This window comes from Austrofundulus limnaeus, unplaced genomic scaffold, assembly GCF_001266775.1.
Source record: "Austrofundulus limnaeus strain Quisiro unplaced genomic scaffold, Austrofundulus_limnaeus-1.0 Scaffold126, whole genome shotgun sequence".
Classification (NCBI taxonomy): Eukaryota; Metazoa; Chordata; class Actinopteri; order Cyprinodontiformes; family Rivulidae; genus Austrofundulus; species Austrofundulus limnaeus.
The window spans coordinates 486361-498667 of NW_013952528.1; the positions used below are offsets into that span (position 1 = coordinate 486361).

The following is a 12307-nucleotide window of genomic DNA, read 5'->3' on the forward strand; positions in this document are numbered from 1 at the left end:
CACACACACACACACACACACACACACACACACACACACACACACACACACACACACACACACACATAAAAAATCAATCAGTCATAATCTGCTGTGATTCATGGTTTCAGAAAACAGCTCGTTCCATCTGGATTTCATTTTCATAACTCAGACCCTCGATGACTTCTCTCAGCGACCCGACATCCTTTTATTCGAGCGGCTGGCAGCCTGTGAGGCAGTTCGCTCTGATCCAGCTGCTCCTGTTCAGCGCTCATTAAAACGCACCGCTCCCCAATTACTTCCACCAATCGAGGGGGTGGGGGGGGTACCTTCATGGTCTACGACTTCAGACAGTAAAGGTTCAGAGAGGAAAGCAAAAACCTAGAATACACCTAACAACAAAAAATACTTTGAGCAGTCCTGAAAAAAAAAGAGGAGCACACTTTTGATGTTTTATATAAAATGAATCAAAAGTAAAATTATTTTTTTAAATCATCATAATTGACCTGATACATTTAGAAATAAATAGAAAATTTAGGAAATAGGGGTTATTTAAAAAACTCTAAACTTTTTAAATACTGATATACTGTATACAGTCAAATATTTCAAAAATATTCCTTCAAACAACAACAAAGTGTTTCAGTCTTCATGTGACCAGAATAAAACTTGTGAGGATGATGCTTTTATCACATGAAAACCAGAGATAAAAATCTGTTGSCGAAAATCAGACCGAATGTCTTCAAAACCGCTACGAGGGATTTAACTTAGGAGTCTAAATTTATCAAAAGGAAGGGAAGAAGAAAGGGAAAGAAACAAAACATGAAGGGAAGAAGGAAACTCACAGGCCTGTTTCTGTTCTCGTCTGTCTGTTAGCAAAATACATGAACCACTGGACGAATTTTAGTAAAACTTAAAAAAAAATAACAATGCTATTTAACCMAATTCAAGTTGGCCACCACGGCACGATAACGGCTATTGTTCTATAAATTTTATAAATACTCGGCTAAAATTGGTGTGGTGGTAGCTGAGACTCCTCCCCAACACAAACACCAAAAAACTTGGGCAATGAAGGGTGGAGCCAACTCTCAATGTCTTTTAGCGAGGTATGTAACAAACCAATGCATGGATTTTTATGAAAGTTATCATTGAAAAAGCATCTAAAAYCGATTAGTGTTTTGAGTCAATTCAGTTCAAGACGGTTGCCAGAGCTAATCATTCTTATAAAAGACAAAAATGGCTGTAATTATATCAGTTTCATAGATAATCAGTAATTCATTTTCTATAAAAACTGAWATAATTACAGCCATTTTTGTCTTTTATAAGAATAATCAGCTCTGGCAACCGTCTTTGATGCGGTAGTAGCCAAGAGTGATCCTTAGCATAAAAGAGGGTGAAAGCTTAAGAGCTATTATTTTCCACTTTTGCTTTAAACCTGGCAGGTGATGTGCAATCCTTCAGCTCATAATGGTGTTGATGTTCTGATCGGCCTTGTAGAGATTAAATATGAGCAAAAAAAGCTTCGAGATAGGACTCAGTTTGACTTCTTTTTTTTCCTTATCATGTAAAAAACTTTAATAAACTCTTTTCTTCTTAAAAGCAGATGTTGTCTCTGCAGCTCATTTCATCTTTTATCTTTTTCGAAGTCAGACGAAACACAGCACCAAAGTCTTGCGATCCACTGTCACAACACTAATCTCTCATACTGATCTCTTCATTTAAAGAAGAAAAAACACCAAAAAGAACAGATGTCACCCAGCGAAGATCAAAACACAACGCTGATTGATTGTTACTGAGCTGCAGACGGCGGAAGATCAGGAAATCAAGCTGAAAAACATCTAAGGATTTGACAGAAAGTACAAAAAAAGGTTGTTTGGTTTACTAAACTAATTAGATTTGGAGTCTTAAGAAAAAAAGTCTTGGTGAATGAAGGCAATCTTGTTACTGTAGTGTTTGTTTTTCTTCTGGAATGCGACATAAGTCCCATTATTCAGCAGCAGTAGGCAGAATTGTCCACAAGTTTGGCTCTTTGTGTGTCCATCAGCAGTCTTGTTAGTRTCCTTGACGACACCGAGACTGTTCACATGCGCTCATTAGATGATCTAAGAGACAGTTTAATGAATAAAAACAAAATCTGACCCCAAATTAGATGTGACAGGATCCTCAGATTGGTTCTCCCAAAATCAACAGCCGAACGTGCCGCTGCATATGAATGACGACCCGAGCGCTAATGAAGAAAAGATGAATGGAKGAAGTCAAAGAGCAGCTTTAATTTGAATCCAAGAAGACAAAAGAAACATTAGCGTTCGCTAAAGAACTCCTCCGTGTGTCTTTTTTTTTTTTTCTCGTTGGTTTGCAGCCCCTGGACTACGAGAAGAAGCGTCAGTACAGCCTGACCGTTCAGGTGGAAAACGACAAAATCAACCCGCGTTTCTACTCCATGGGGCCCTTCAGGGACACGGCCACCGTCAAGATCGTGGTGGAGGACATGGAYGAGCCGCCCGTGTTCGAGCGCGCCAGCTACATCATGGAGGTGAAGGAGGACGCCGCGAGGAACACGATCATCGGCTCGGTCAGCGCGTCCGACCCTGATGACAAACACAGTCCTGTCAGGTACCGAATCCCATTTATATTCTGCTCCGCTCTTTATGTTKGCACGTTTTTAAATAAGAAACCCATTTGTTTGCTCTGAACATTTTTTGGTGCAGGATGTGGTTAAAAAAACTCAAAATACCTCTTTTATTATACTTTTTATTAATATTTTCTGCTTTATGTATCGATTTGTATTTTTTAAATAAATTTATTAATGTCATTTAAAAACAAAACAAATGCCATGCATACAACAAACAATAATACAACACAAATCAAATGAAAGGTAGCAGAAAGAAGAAAAAAAAATCTTATTAATATCTGCCCTTTTTTAAAATAAACTAATTGAAACAATAATAGTCTTCAAACAACAAAACCTAACAAAAATTTCAACTCCTTCTCGAACAACGGTTCTTATGAATGCACACTATACTAATTCATATCTCCTCAACAATCTAACTTTCATCATTCTCTTAAAAAAAATTATTGAGCCAGCATTTTCATGATCACTTTCCAGATTGTTCCACAGTCTTATTCCTTGGACCAAAGTACATCTGTCCTTCAAATTTAATAATATAAATTTTAATTTAATTTAATTTATTTACTTTTATATCTTGCATTGGCCTGCTCATTTAAGAACTTCATGCACCCCAAGTGTTGGATCCGAACCTTGATATGAGGTCCAGATTTAAAAAAAAAAACATTCTTAATTTTTTGTCAAAACCCAAAACACTGCAATTTTTTCAGGAAAACTCATTTTGCTGTTACCATTTGTTCATAAGTCAGACAAATGWGGTAAAACAGTAGATTTTTGTCACCTGCAGGGCTAACGTTGTGAACTCACTGTGACATTTTTCTGSATTTCTTTGCATCTAATATAGTAAAACATGTTTCCTAAACACAACCAAGACATTTGCTGTGAGTAGAAAAAAACAAAAGAAAAGTACGTGGAAAAATATCTAATGATTGTCGAGACCTTGTATGTCAAGGTTTAGATTGTGCTACATTTTAAAAAAAAAAAGTATTTCAGTCACAAAAAAATCTGCTAAAAATATGGCAATTAAATGACCCGTCACATCGACAGTGTTGCTAACTTCGCATATTTGTCACTAGATTTAGTGAGATTTCAGACCCTTCTAATGACCCTTTCCCAAAAAAGCAACCAGTGACAAATCTAGCGACTTTTTACGTTGTTATTGGAGACTTTTGTGACAGCAGCGAGTGGTGCTGTGAGCCTGACGAGAGGTTAGACTCACTAAAGCAACAACCCCCAGCTGCAGTCAGAGCAGAAAGGAGACMGCTGAAAATGAACCCYGTATTCTCAAAGCCGCCACTGATCCTGTTCATTTGCGGTCCTGAGCATATTTAGTGTTTTTGCTTAGGGGTCTTCCTAAAACGCAAATCAAGCCATATCTCTGGAACCGCTCCTGATACGATCTGTGTATCAAAATAYAGCTTAAAAAGCCAGAAATGTTCAAATGTGATTGATTTGATGAGATAGGTCACATCAAATCAGTGCAAGTGTTCTAAAGTCATATTTTAAATGTGATAAAATGATTTTTTTTTTAGACTAGTGTAAAATGGTTTTACTTGAGATGTAGCTGGATCAACACTCAGTTCACCTCCAAATCCAATCAGTCAGGCCAAGATATCTATTTTTGCTGTACTCTGACAACATTTTGGTTTGCCACCAAAGCCTGAAGTTGAGATGAGAGATCAGCGCTCAGCTTTTATTTCCAGCTCTGCAGACTGTTATCTGTGCCACCGCTCAGATTGAAGAGTTGAAACGGAAAGTTTTTTGGTGAGCAGATGTAAAGGAACAGTTAGGTACTCCACTAGGCCCCATTTTTACACTGGATGGTGACCCCAAAACGACGATAAAGAAAACCTGCCCCAACATGGATTGTCTTTRCAGGGTGTTAGGGAGGTCTACAGGCGTGTGTTAGGATTGCAGAGGGCTCCCTATTATGTTTGATAGAGCGTGGCGGAGCCACACATTCTAATAGAAAATGCATGTTGTGGAGCGCACAGCCCAGTCATCATCTAGTATGAAGAGGCCCTTAAGGCCCAAACTTTTACAATCCTGTTTTATGTTGCTTCTCCAGGTTTTTTCTCCTTAGYCTCTTTCGGTTTTCGTTTAAAAGAGTTCCCCCCCTTTGCTCTTGTCTTTATTCTGTAAAATTCAGCTCAGCGAGGATCAAATCTGCAGGTTGTGCAAAACTTCCCGCTCTCTTCTACACTTCTACAGACGTACTCCTCAGTTGGTTCGGCAGTGTGTTGTGGGTTGATGAACAACACTGCCAACAGTTTGATTGCATTTGTCTTTAAACGTTTCTTTGGACTTCTACAAAAAAATAAAAAATAATAAAATAAATGAAAGAAAATCAATGAGCCAATCCTAAAAGCAGAGCCTTTCCTTCTCCGCACATCAGTTTGTTAAAGGTTAATCCATAAAAGCTTGTTGCAGAACTTATGAGCCAAAAGACAGTGAAGCCTTTACTGCCAGTGGCTAAAAATGTCAGAACAACAGTGTTCTATGTGCTGGTTGAGAACAAGTTAAATAAGCGTATCATGTGTTTTTGTAGGTAAAAAAAAGAGCACAAATTTGTGTTTTGTGATTATTTCATTTGTTGTAACAATGCATTTTGGTAATAAATCTTATATAATTGGAAAGCCTGTTTGTTTCCCTTTAAACATTCAACATTGCCACATTTGTAAGGAAAATAACATTTGTGGGATGAGCAGCAGAGTGATGATTGTGGATTTTGTGTGTGAAAAACTACTAGTTCCAAACAACCTATTCTGTCATAGACTCATGTTCTCATGTTCTGAGCTTCTGCCTGATTGGCAGCACCTGTGAGCAACCAGTGGCAATCCTATGTCTTTCCAATCTGGGACCAAACCTCCAAGATAAAAACACTTACCCTCACAGAGTGACTTTATCAGAGACTACCTCCAGAATTGGTCATCGGACATTTCTGACCTCAGCACCATTGAACACCTTTGAGATCAGCCTGGGCGTGCTCTTTGTTCCAGAGTTGAGCAACGCAACGACACAGTAGGGTTGGGCAATATTGACAAAAAAAATAATCACAATTATTGTGGTATTTAGCCGATGACAATTCATATGACAATTGATTCCCTGGAGTCCCTAGACGCCTGTATGTGTAAGTCACATGACCAATTTAAATCACTCTAGTGGGAAAGATTTGCTCCCCATAAAAATATGTTCGAAATTTTGTCAAAAGTACAGACTTCAGGCTATACGTCATTTTTTTTTTGTTGTGTTGATAGGCCAAGTAAAACCAGAGTTATAATAAATAAATTACAGATTTACTTATTTTAAAAAAGTGTTTGTCATAGTTGAAGCAGAGAGGAGCATCAGTCAGTCTGCCTGGCAGCATTAATCATATAAATTGTCAAGTATCGAAAAATAATAAAGCTTTTCTGACGTTTAATTGCTTACGATACGATTTTGACCAACCCTAACACACAGACTCGCTTGCAAAAAATACTGTTTTAAAACAGAAAGTCTTTCCACAACAGTATGCGACCAGGCTAGAGAGTAACAACATGAGAAGGTGCCAGGCTCTTGTGGCTGTGTATGGTTCTTCCACATGCTACTGAGGCTCTTTGTTAAAAGACTAACTTGTGAAATTGCCAATATGTCTTGTTTCTTCAGACTTCAATCATCACATCCAATAAACAATGCCAAACAAGATATCAGAATAAGTTGGTTGGTATTGGCATAGAATAATTGGCAAGATTTTCGTAAGCGTAACCCACATACTCAACTCACAAATGCATTTTCCTTACAAAAATGGCACCATTTTCAACAGAAAAAGATTTTCTGCCAAAAAGCATTGTTACAACAAATAAATGATCTTTCAAACAAACATTGCCTTCCTTTTTGTGCTATGTTTATGTGAATACAACACAGAAACCTCACTATATTTGTGACTTTCTTCAGCAATAATGTTTCTGAATTTATTTATTTTTCCTGGGCTTCAAACTGTCCCCCACACAAATGAAAGGACCTAGAAACAGATTGTGACTAAAAGACAGCACGTATTAGCAATTTCATCCATCCATCCATCCATCCATTTTCTTCCGCCTATCCGGGGTCGGGTCACAGGGGCAGCAGCTTCAGAAGGGCCACTTCTTCCAGCTCCTCCGGGGGGAACTCCAAGGCGTTCCCAGGCCAGCCGAGAGACATAGTCCCTCCAGCGTGTCCTGGGTCTTCCTCGGGGCCTCCTCCTGGTGGGACGTGCCCGGAATACCTCACCAGGGAGGCGTCCAGGAGGCATCCTTACCAGATGCCCGAGCCACCTCAACTGGCTCCTCTBGAYDTGGAGGAGCAGCGGCTCTACTCTRAGTCCCTCCYGGATGACYGARCTTCTCABCCTATCTCTAAGGGAGAGCCCAGCCACCCTGCTGAGGAAACCCATTTCGGCCGCTTGTATCCGGGACCTCGTTCTTTCGGTCATGACCCAAAGCTCATGACCATAGATGAGGGTAGGAACGTAGATCGACCGGTAAATCGAGAGCTTCGCTTTCTGACTCAGCTCTCTCTTCACCAYGACGGACCGGTACAGTGCCTGCTTTACAGCAGATGCTGCGCCAATCCGCCTGTCGATCTCCCGCTCTCTCTCCCGCTTATCTGTTATTTTTCAAATACATTCAGCCACTAAACCTGCTCCCATCAAATGAATCATTTAAATGTTTGTTCCAACGTTAAACACTGATCGCTGCTGTTGTTTCCCCACCACAAACACAATCAGCATTAAAAAGGAAACTTTATCGTTTGCCACCAAAAAAGGGGTAGAATTGTGTGAAAAGTTCATTCTGTCGAGTCAGTTCATGGAGCATCATAATTATGCGAGTGATCTAATAAACAGGAATGATGGCAGAGAGGTGTGAGGCTGCACCTCGACTCTGTCGCAGACTTTTTCATTTTTACGACGCACTGAGGGAGTTGGCTCTCAAGGTTGAAGTTCCACCACTTTACTGCAGGTGTCAAATATGATATCATTCTCTTTTATCGCCAGCCATCAAGGAGGAAGCTTCCCTGTGGCATTTAAAGCTGCAGCGAGGAGGAGGAGGAGGAGGAAGAGCAGAGAGGGCTGCAGGCTGCCCGGGATGAGGAAGTTTCCGACACACGTGTGACTGCAAACAGGAATCGTTAAAGAAACAGTCTGGACCAAACGCAGACGAATGAACGGAGAGATATTTAAGAGAACATGAGATGCTCCGTCAGCTAACGTTGTCYGATAAAACCGATGGAAACTTGTTAATTATCTTCAGGCCTCTAAAACGTGAACACCACTCATATTCAGAGGACATTGCCGCCATTAAAAGTTCTGACTTTGCCTGACAGACATGATTAAAGACCCTGAAACGCTCTAAAATATGGAAATTTAATCATTTACAGCCTGACGACAGCTGCTGACGATGAGCCCAGGTTCCCGAGCTGTTAACAAATAAAGCTTCAGGCTCTGCGCGGCTACAGAGAGATCAGACCTCAGAGAGGTTTTTATTCTCTGCGTCAGAAACAACAGCACCTAATATATTCCGATGTGTAGGTCGAGGCAAGTTTGCATTTTAAAAAGTAGCACTCCCACGGCTTGTTCAGGAAAAAGAAAACAGAAAGTATTAATGATCTATTTCAGTTTGTTTACATATGGCATCAATTAGCATCAATACGGCAAAACCTATAATAAGTCATTTTATAGAGAAGGTAAACGAGTTCAGCCACATATGCAAGATAAATTAAGCCTTTTGTGATTAGTTTCTGCTTTATTTCCTATCCAATTTCTGTGTAAATTAGATGTAATTAGGTTTCATAATTTCAAGACCAACTTATATTTCATCCCAGGGGTGGGCGATATGAGCTAAAACTGATTTTGCTATTATTTTTCACAACACTGTGATATTTCTCGAAAGTCTGTATCTCAGGTTGTGATGTCACAAAGCTAGAGTTTAGATTTGTAGCTGAACCTGACCCGGAAATCAAATGCTTGATGGTCGGGCTTCTGCGGCGCGTTTTTAAAAAGCCATACAGCACAGAGAAAACTAAACAAGAATCCAAAGTCGTGTCAATCTACGTGTTTGCTTAGAGCTGTAAGATATAACACAAAAACATTCAAACCCAAAAATTATCCATAAAGTTGGGGAGCATAGTAGGGAGTAAATTTTGACAGGTTTTTTTTTTAATGTGCTACTGTATACTTTTCAATATAATAATGGAAATATTGTGATTAATCCTCATTTCTCACTCTGTCCTCTCGCTGTAGAATATGTCRCGCAAAGCTAAATATTTAAACAGAGTGGTATTTTATCATGGCCAGCCTGAGGCACGTCTGTGCAATAACCGTGCTGTCTGATCAGCACCTTGATATGCCACACCTGTGAGGTGGGATGATCTATGCAAAGGAGAAGTGCTCACCATCACAGATTCAGACAGATTTGTGAACAATATTTGAGAGAAATGGTTATTTTGTGTTTACACAAAAGTCTAAGAACAAAAGCACTAAAGCACTAAAGCTTAATTAAAACAATAGATTGGGTTTCATTTGGGCTCCGGCCTTTAATTAGAGTTAATTAGTCAGGTTGGATCAGGCTTGGACTGTGGGTTCAGGATGGGTTGGATTTTTTTCGGTCTGATCTTTGCAAACAAACATTCTGTGAATAAAYTGTAACATTCTGGATGTAAAGTTTTTTTGTCGCACTTTAAACTTCTCTGTTGTTGAGCAGATAACACAGAGCAGAAACAGAAAAAAAAACAGCATAAACCTCAGGGTCTGACAAACACAAAAGAAAGATTCACAGGCCAAACCCGGCCCCCCACCCAATCGTCCCACTCACAGGCTCTTGTGTTGCACAAGGGATCCGAGCTGTCGGATCATCGGGCGGATAAAGGTTGGGTCGTCGTGTCAAAGTGTCCTCATCCAGGAAACCGCCCTCGCAAACACTCCTCCTGCTTTCATCTGTGCCTGTTCGTATCTGCAGAAATGTAAATCCACAGAGTGTAAACATGGCAGGTGCTGAAACTCTTCAACTCGGCACATTCGCTGACTTTATTGTGGCTTTTTAAAGCGTTGAACTCATGTTTAGAACTGACAAAGCTCCCCGGACGGGAAACGTCTTCAACTGCAGAGTAGGAGTCCGGTTGTTTTGTTTTGGTTTTTACTTATTTTTAGACCTCTGCGTCCTTTCATCTGTCCAAGCAGCAGYCGACCAACTCACAGCAGCACTTTGCTTCAGATGCCTGTTCTGCTCTGGATGATGCTCGGTCAGTAAATTGGGGGGTGGGGGGTGGGGGTGTTGACCCCAGCTGGCTAAATTATGGGGCTTCTTGGAAAAGCAATTAGTAAAGCCCGTGTCTGATACACATTTAACGAGGTTAGAGTTACAGTCTGGCCTGGCAGCGCGTTAAGAGAGGAAGATAAAGACACTGGGAAGGAAGAAAAGTACAAATCTGATGGAGAGTGGAAAGCGGAGCGCCGGTGCGTTCACGGTCTCCCCTCAGGGGTCTCCTGCCTCTTACGCCAGGCCCTCGTGATGCCTGCTACTCCATTAATCACACTGATGCATCGCGGTCGTCTGGGAGCCAGAGAAAACAACACAACCGTTGTCTCCGGTGTGTGTTTGTGCGGATGTGGGAAGACCTCTCGTCACAACAGGACAAAGACGGTTTACCACCGTGTTGCATAAAAAAAAAAATCCAACACTGCTCACCACTCCAGTTCCATGGATTTAGTCATAGTTTCAGTTCTGAATAAAAAGCTTTGAGGATTTTTATTTCATTTTRACATTTCAGCTCACATGTGTAAATAAGTCGATGCGTAACGGACAAAATGTTCCCAGGATTTTCTAAAAGTAGAACCCTTGTTCGGCTCATTTCTTTAGACAAAAAATAAATCAAAACAAGTTATAAGAAGATTTTTTTCTGATAGAGAACATCTCTTGTAATGTGCGAACAAAAAGCAGTATGTACTTACCCATCATGCTTATCCAAACATGCACCCCTCTTCGTCTGATGAAGCCATTCTCTACTAAAAGTCACCATTTTTTAAAATTTCTCCACCGTATCAACAAGCTCTAAAAGTGCGTCCTTCGCCTCAGACTTTTAAGTCCCTCTGTGTTTTTCTCGCAGGTACACTATTGATCGGCGCACAGACATGGACCGAGTGTTCAACGTCCACGCGGGGAACGGGTCGGTGTTCATCCTCAGGGAGCTGGACCGGGAGGAGAACGCCTGGCACAACATTTCCGTCATCGCCACCGAGTTCAGTAAGTGCAACATTCTTGCAGCCAAATCGGACTTTTGGAATTCATGGTCATCTATGAATGTTAAAGAAGTGTTGGCTGTTTCTCCTCCAGCTGAAAGCACTTAGATGAGTTTGGAAAAAATAAAACAACAACCTGAAATTTACTCTCACTATGTCAATATAAAATATATTTTTAGTAGTTTTCTATTCGTAGCTGTTAATTTGAAACTTTCTGCCAACTTTAATCTTTGTGACTGTGATAAAATTAAACGTTAAATCGCTTACTTATTTGGTCATTCCCCCCACTTTTAATGTTTTCTAATTAACTTTTTGTCCCTTGTTTTTCTGTCAATAAGACTTCAAGCTTCTGCAGAGATTTCACAACTGAAGTCTCCTAATTAACAGTGTCTTAACAGATTAAAAAACAGGGGAAAATATTAGCAAAAGAAGCTTCTGATTTGTTGTTGTACTGATTTGTTTTTCTTTTTTCTCTTTCTCACCCTAACAAGCTATTATTTAATTAAATATGTGATTTTCATATAATTAGTTTGCCTGGAGACGGAGCCAAAGTTGCACACGTTCTGCTGAAACAAAAGATTGATTCACGTGATTGTGACGGTGCCCACCTTTTTGTGTTTCCCAGACAACCCGCGGCAAATAAGCCGGGTGCCCGTGTACGTCAGGGTGCTGGACATCAACGACAACGCTCCAACGTTGGCCACCAATTACGAGGCGTTCGTGTGTGAGAACGCCAAGGCTAATCAGGTTGGTTGTTTCAGAGCATAAAGCCATCGCCATGGTTTCATCTGGTCCTCCACGTTAGGGGATTATCCGTCCAATTAGTAGACCTCAGAAAGAGTTTGGTACTCAGTCACATGTTTTAAGCTTCGAGATGTTTTCTCTTTTTTTTATTTTTTATGATAGGATCAGTATCTTCCCTCAAGCAGAAATAAAAAAACAGTAGGAGATGCACAAAGCTATAAATATAGATACTCTCACAGGTGGCTCCAGATGTGTGTTAGTTGAGTTGCGTGGAGTAGCAAGAGTTTACCTGCAATGGACTGTGAAGTTGGAGTGGTTTAAGTTTGGAGATCAAATAAGTATCTGCTGAAATCTACTCAAGGTAACGACTTTTTTAAACTATCTGGTGCTCAAGCTAAACGCTASACAAACAAAATGCTACGTGACCTCTATTTAAGCCAGTTCATCGTAATTATTTTCTGTCCTGCCTCCCCTAGGGAATTACATTTTTTTACACTTTCCCCGAATTGAAATACTATTGAGAACCTGAAAATATTTAATGATTTATCTGTACAAACCACTGTATGACTTTCTGGCACCGGCATTCTTATGACCTGCTAATGATAGGGGAAATAGTGTGTTACGAAAAAGAGCAAACATTAATGGGCCTCATGCAAGAACCGTTCGTACGCACAGATTTGTTCTTAAGTTGTGCGTGCGAGTGATTTAGG

At 40.3% G+C, this 12307-nt stretch overlaps 1 protein-coding gene across 2 annotated transcripts in view; it reads left to right on the forward strand.

Moving 5' to 3' along the window:
• LOC106522295 (cadherin-6) overlaps positions 1–12307 on the forward strand; it is an 86010-nt gene that overhangs the window by 60789 nt on the left and 12914 nt on the right. For both annotated transcript variants that reach the window (XM_014015261.1, XM_014015260.1), the window contains exons 7-9: positions 2336–2589; positions 10721–10857; positions 11479–11600. In XM_014015261.1, the coding sequence (XP_013870715.1) occupies positions 2336–2589; positions 10721–10857; positions 11479–11600 (513 nt within the window). The remainder of the gene's footprint in view (positions 1–2335; positions 2590–10720; positions 10858–11478; positions 11601–12307) is intronic.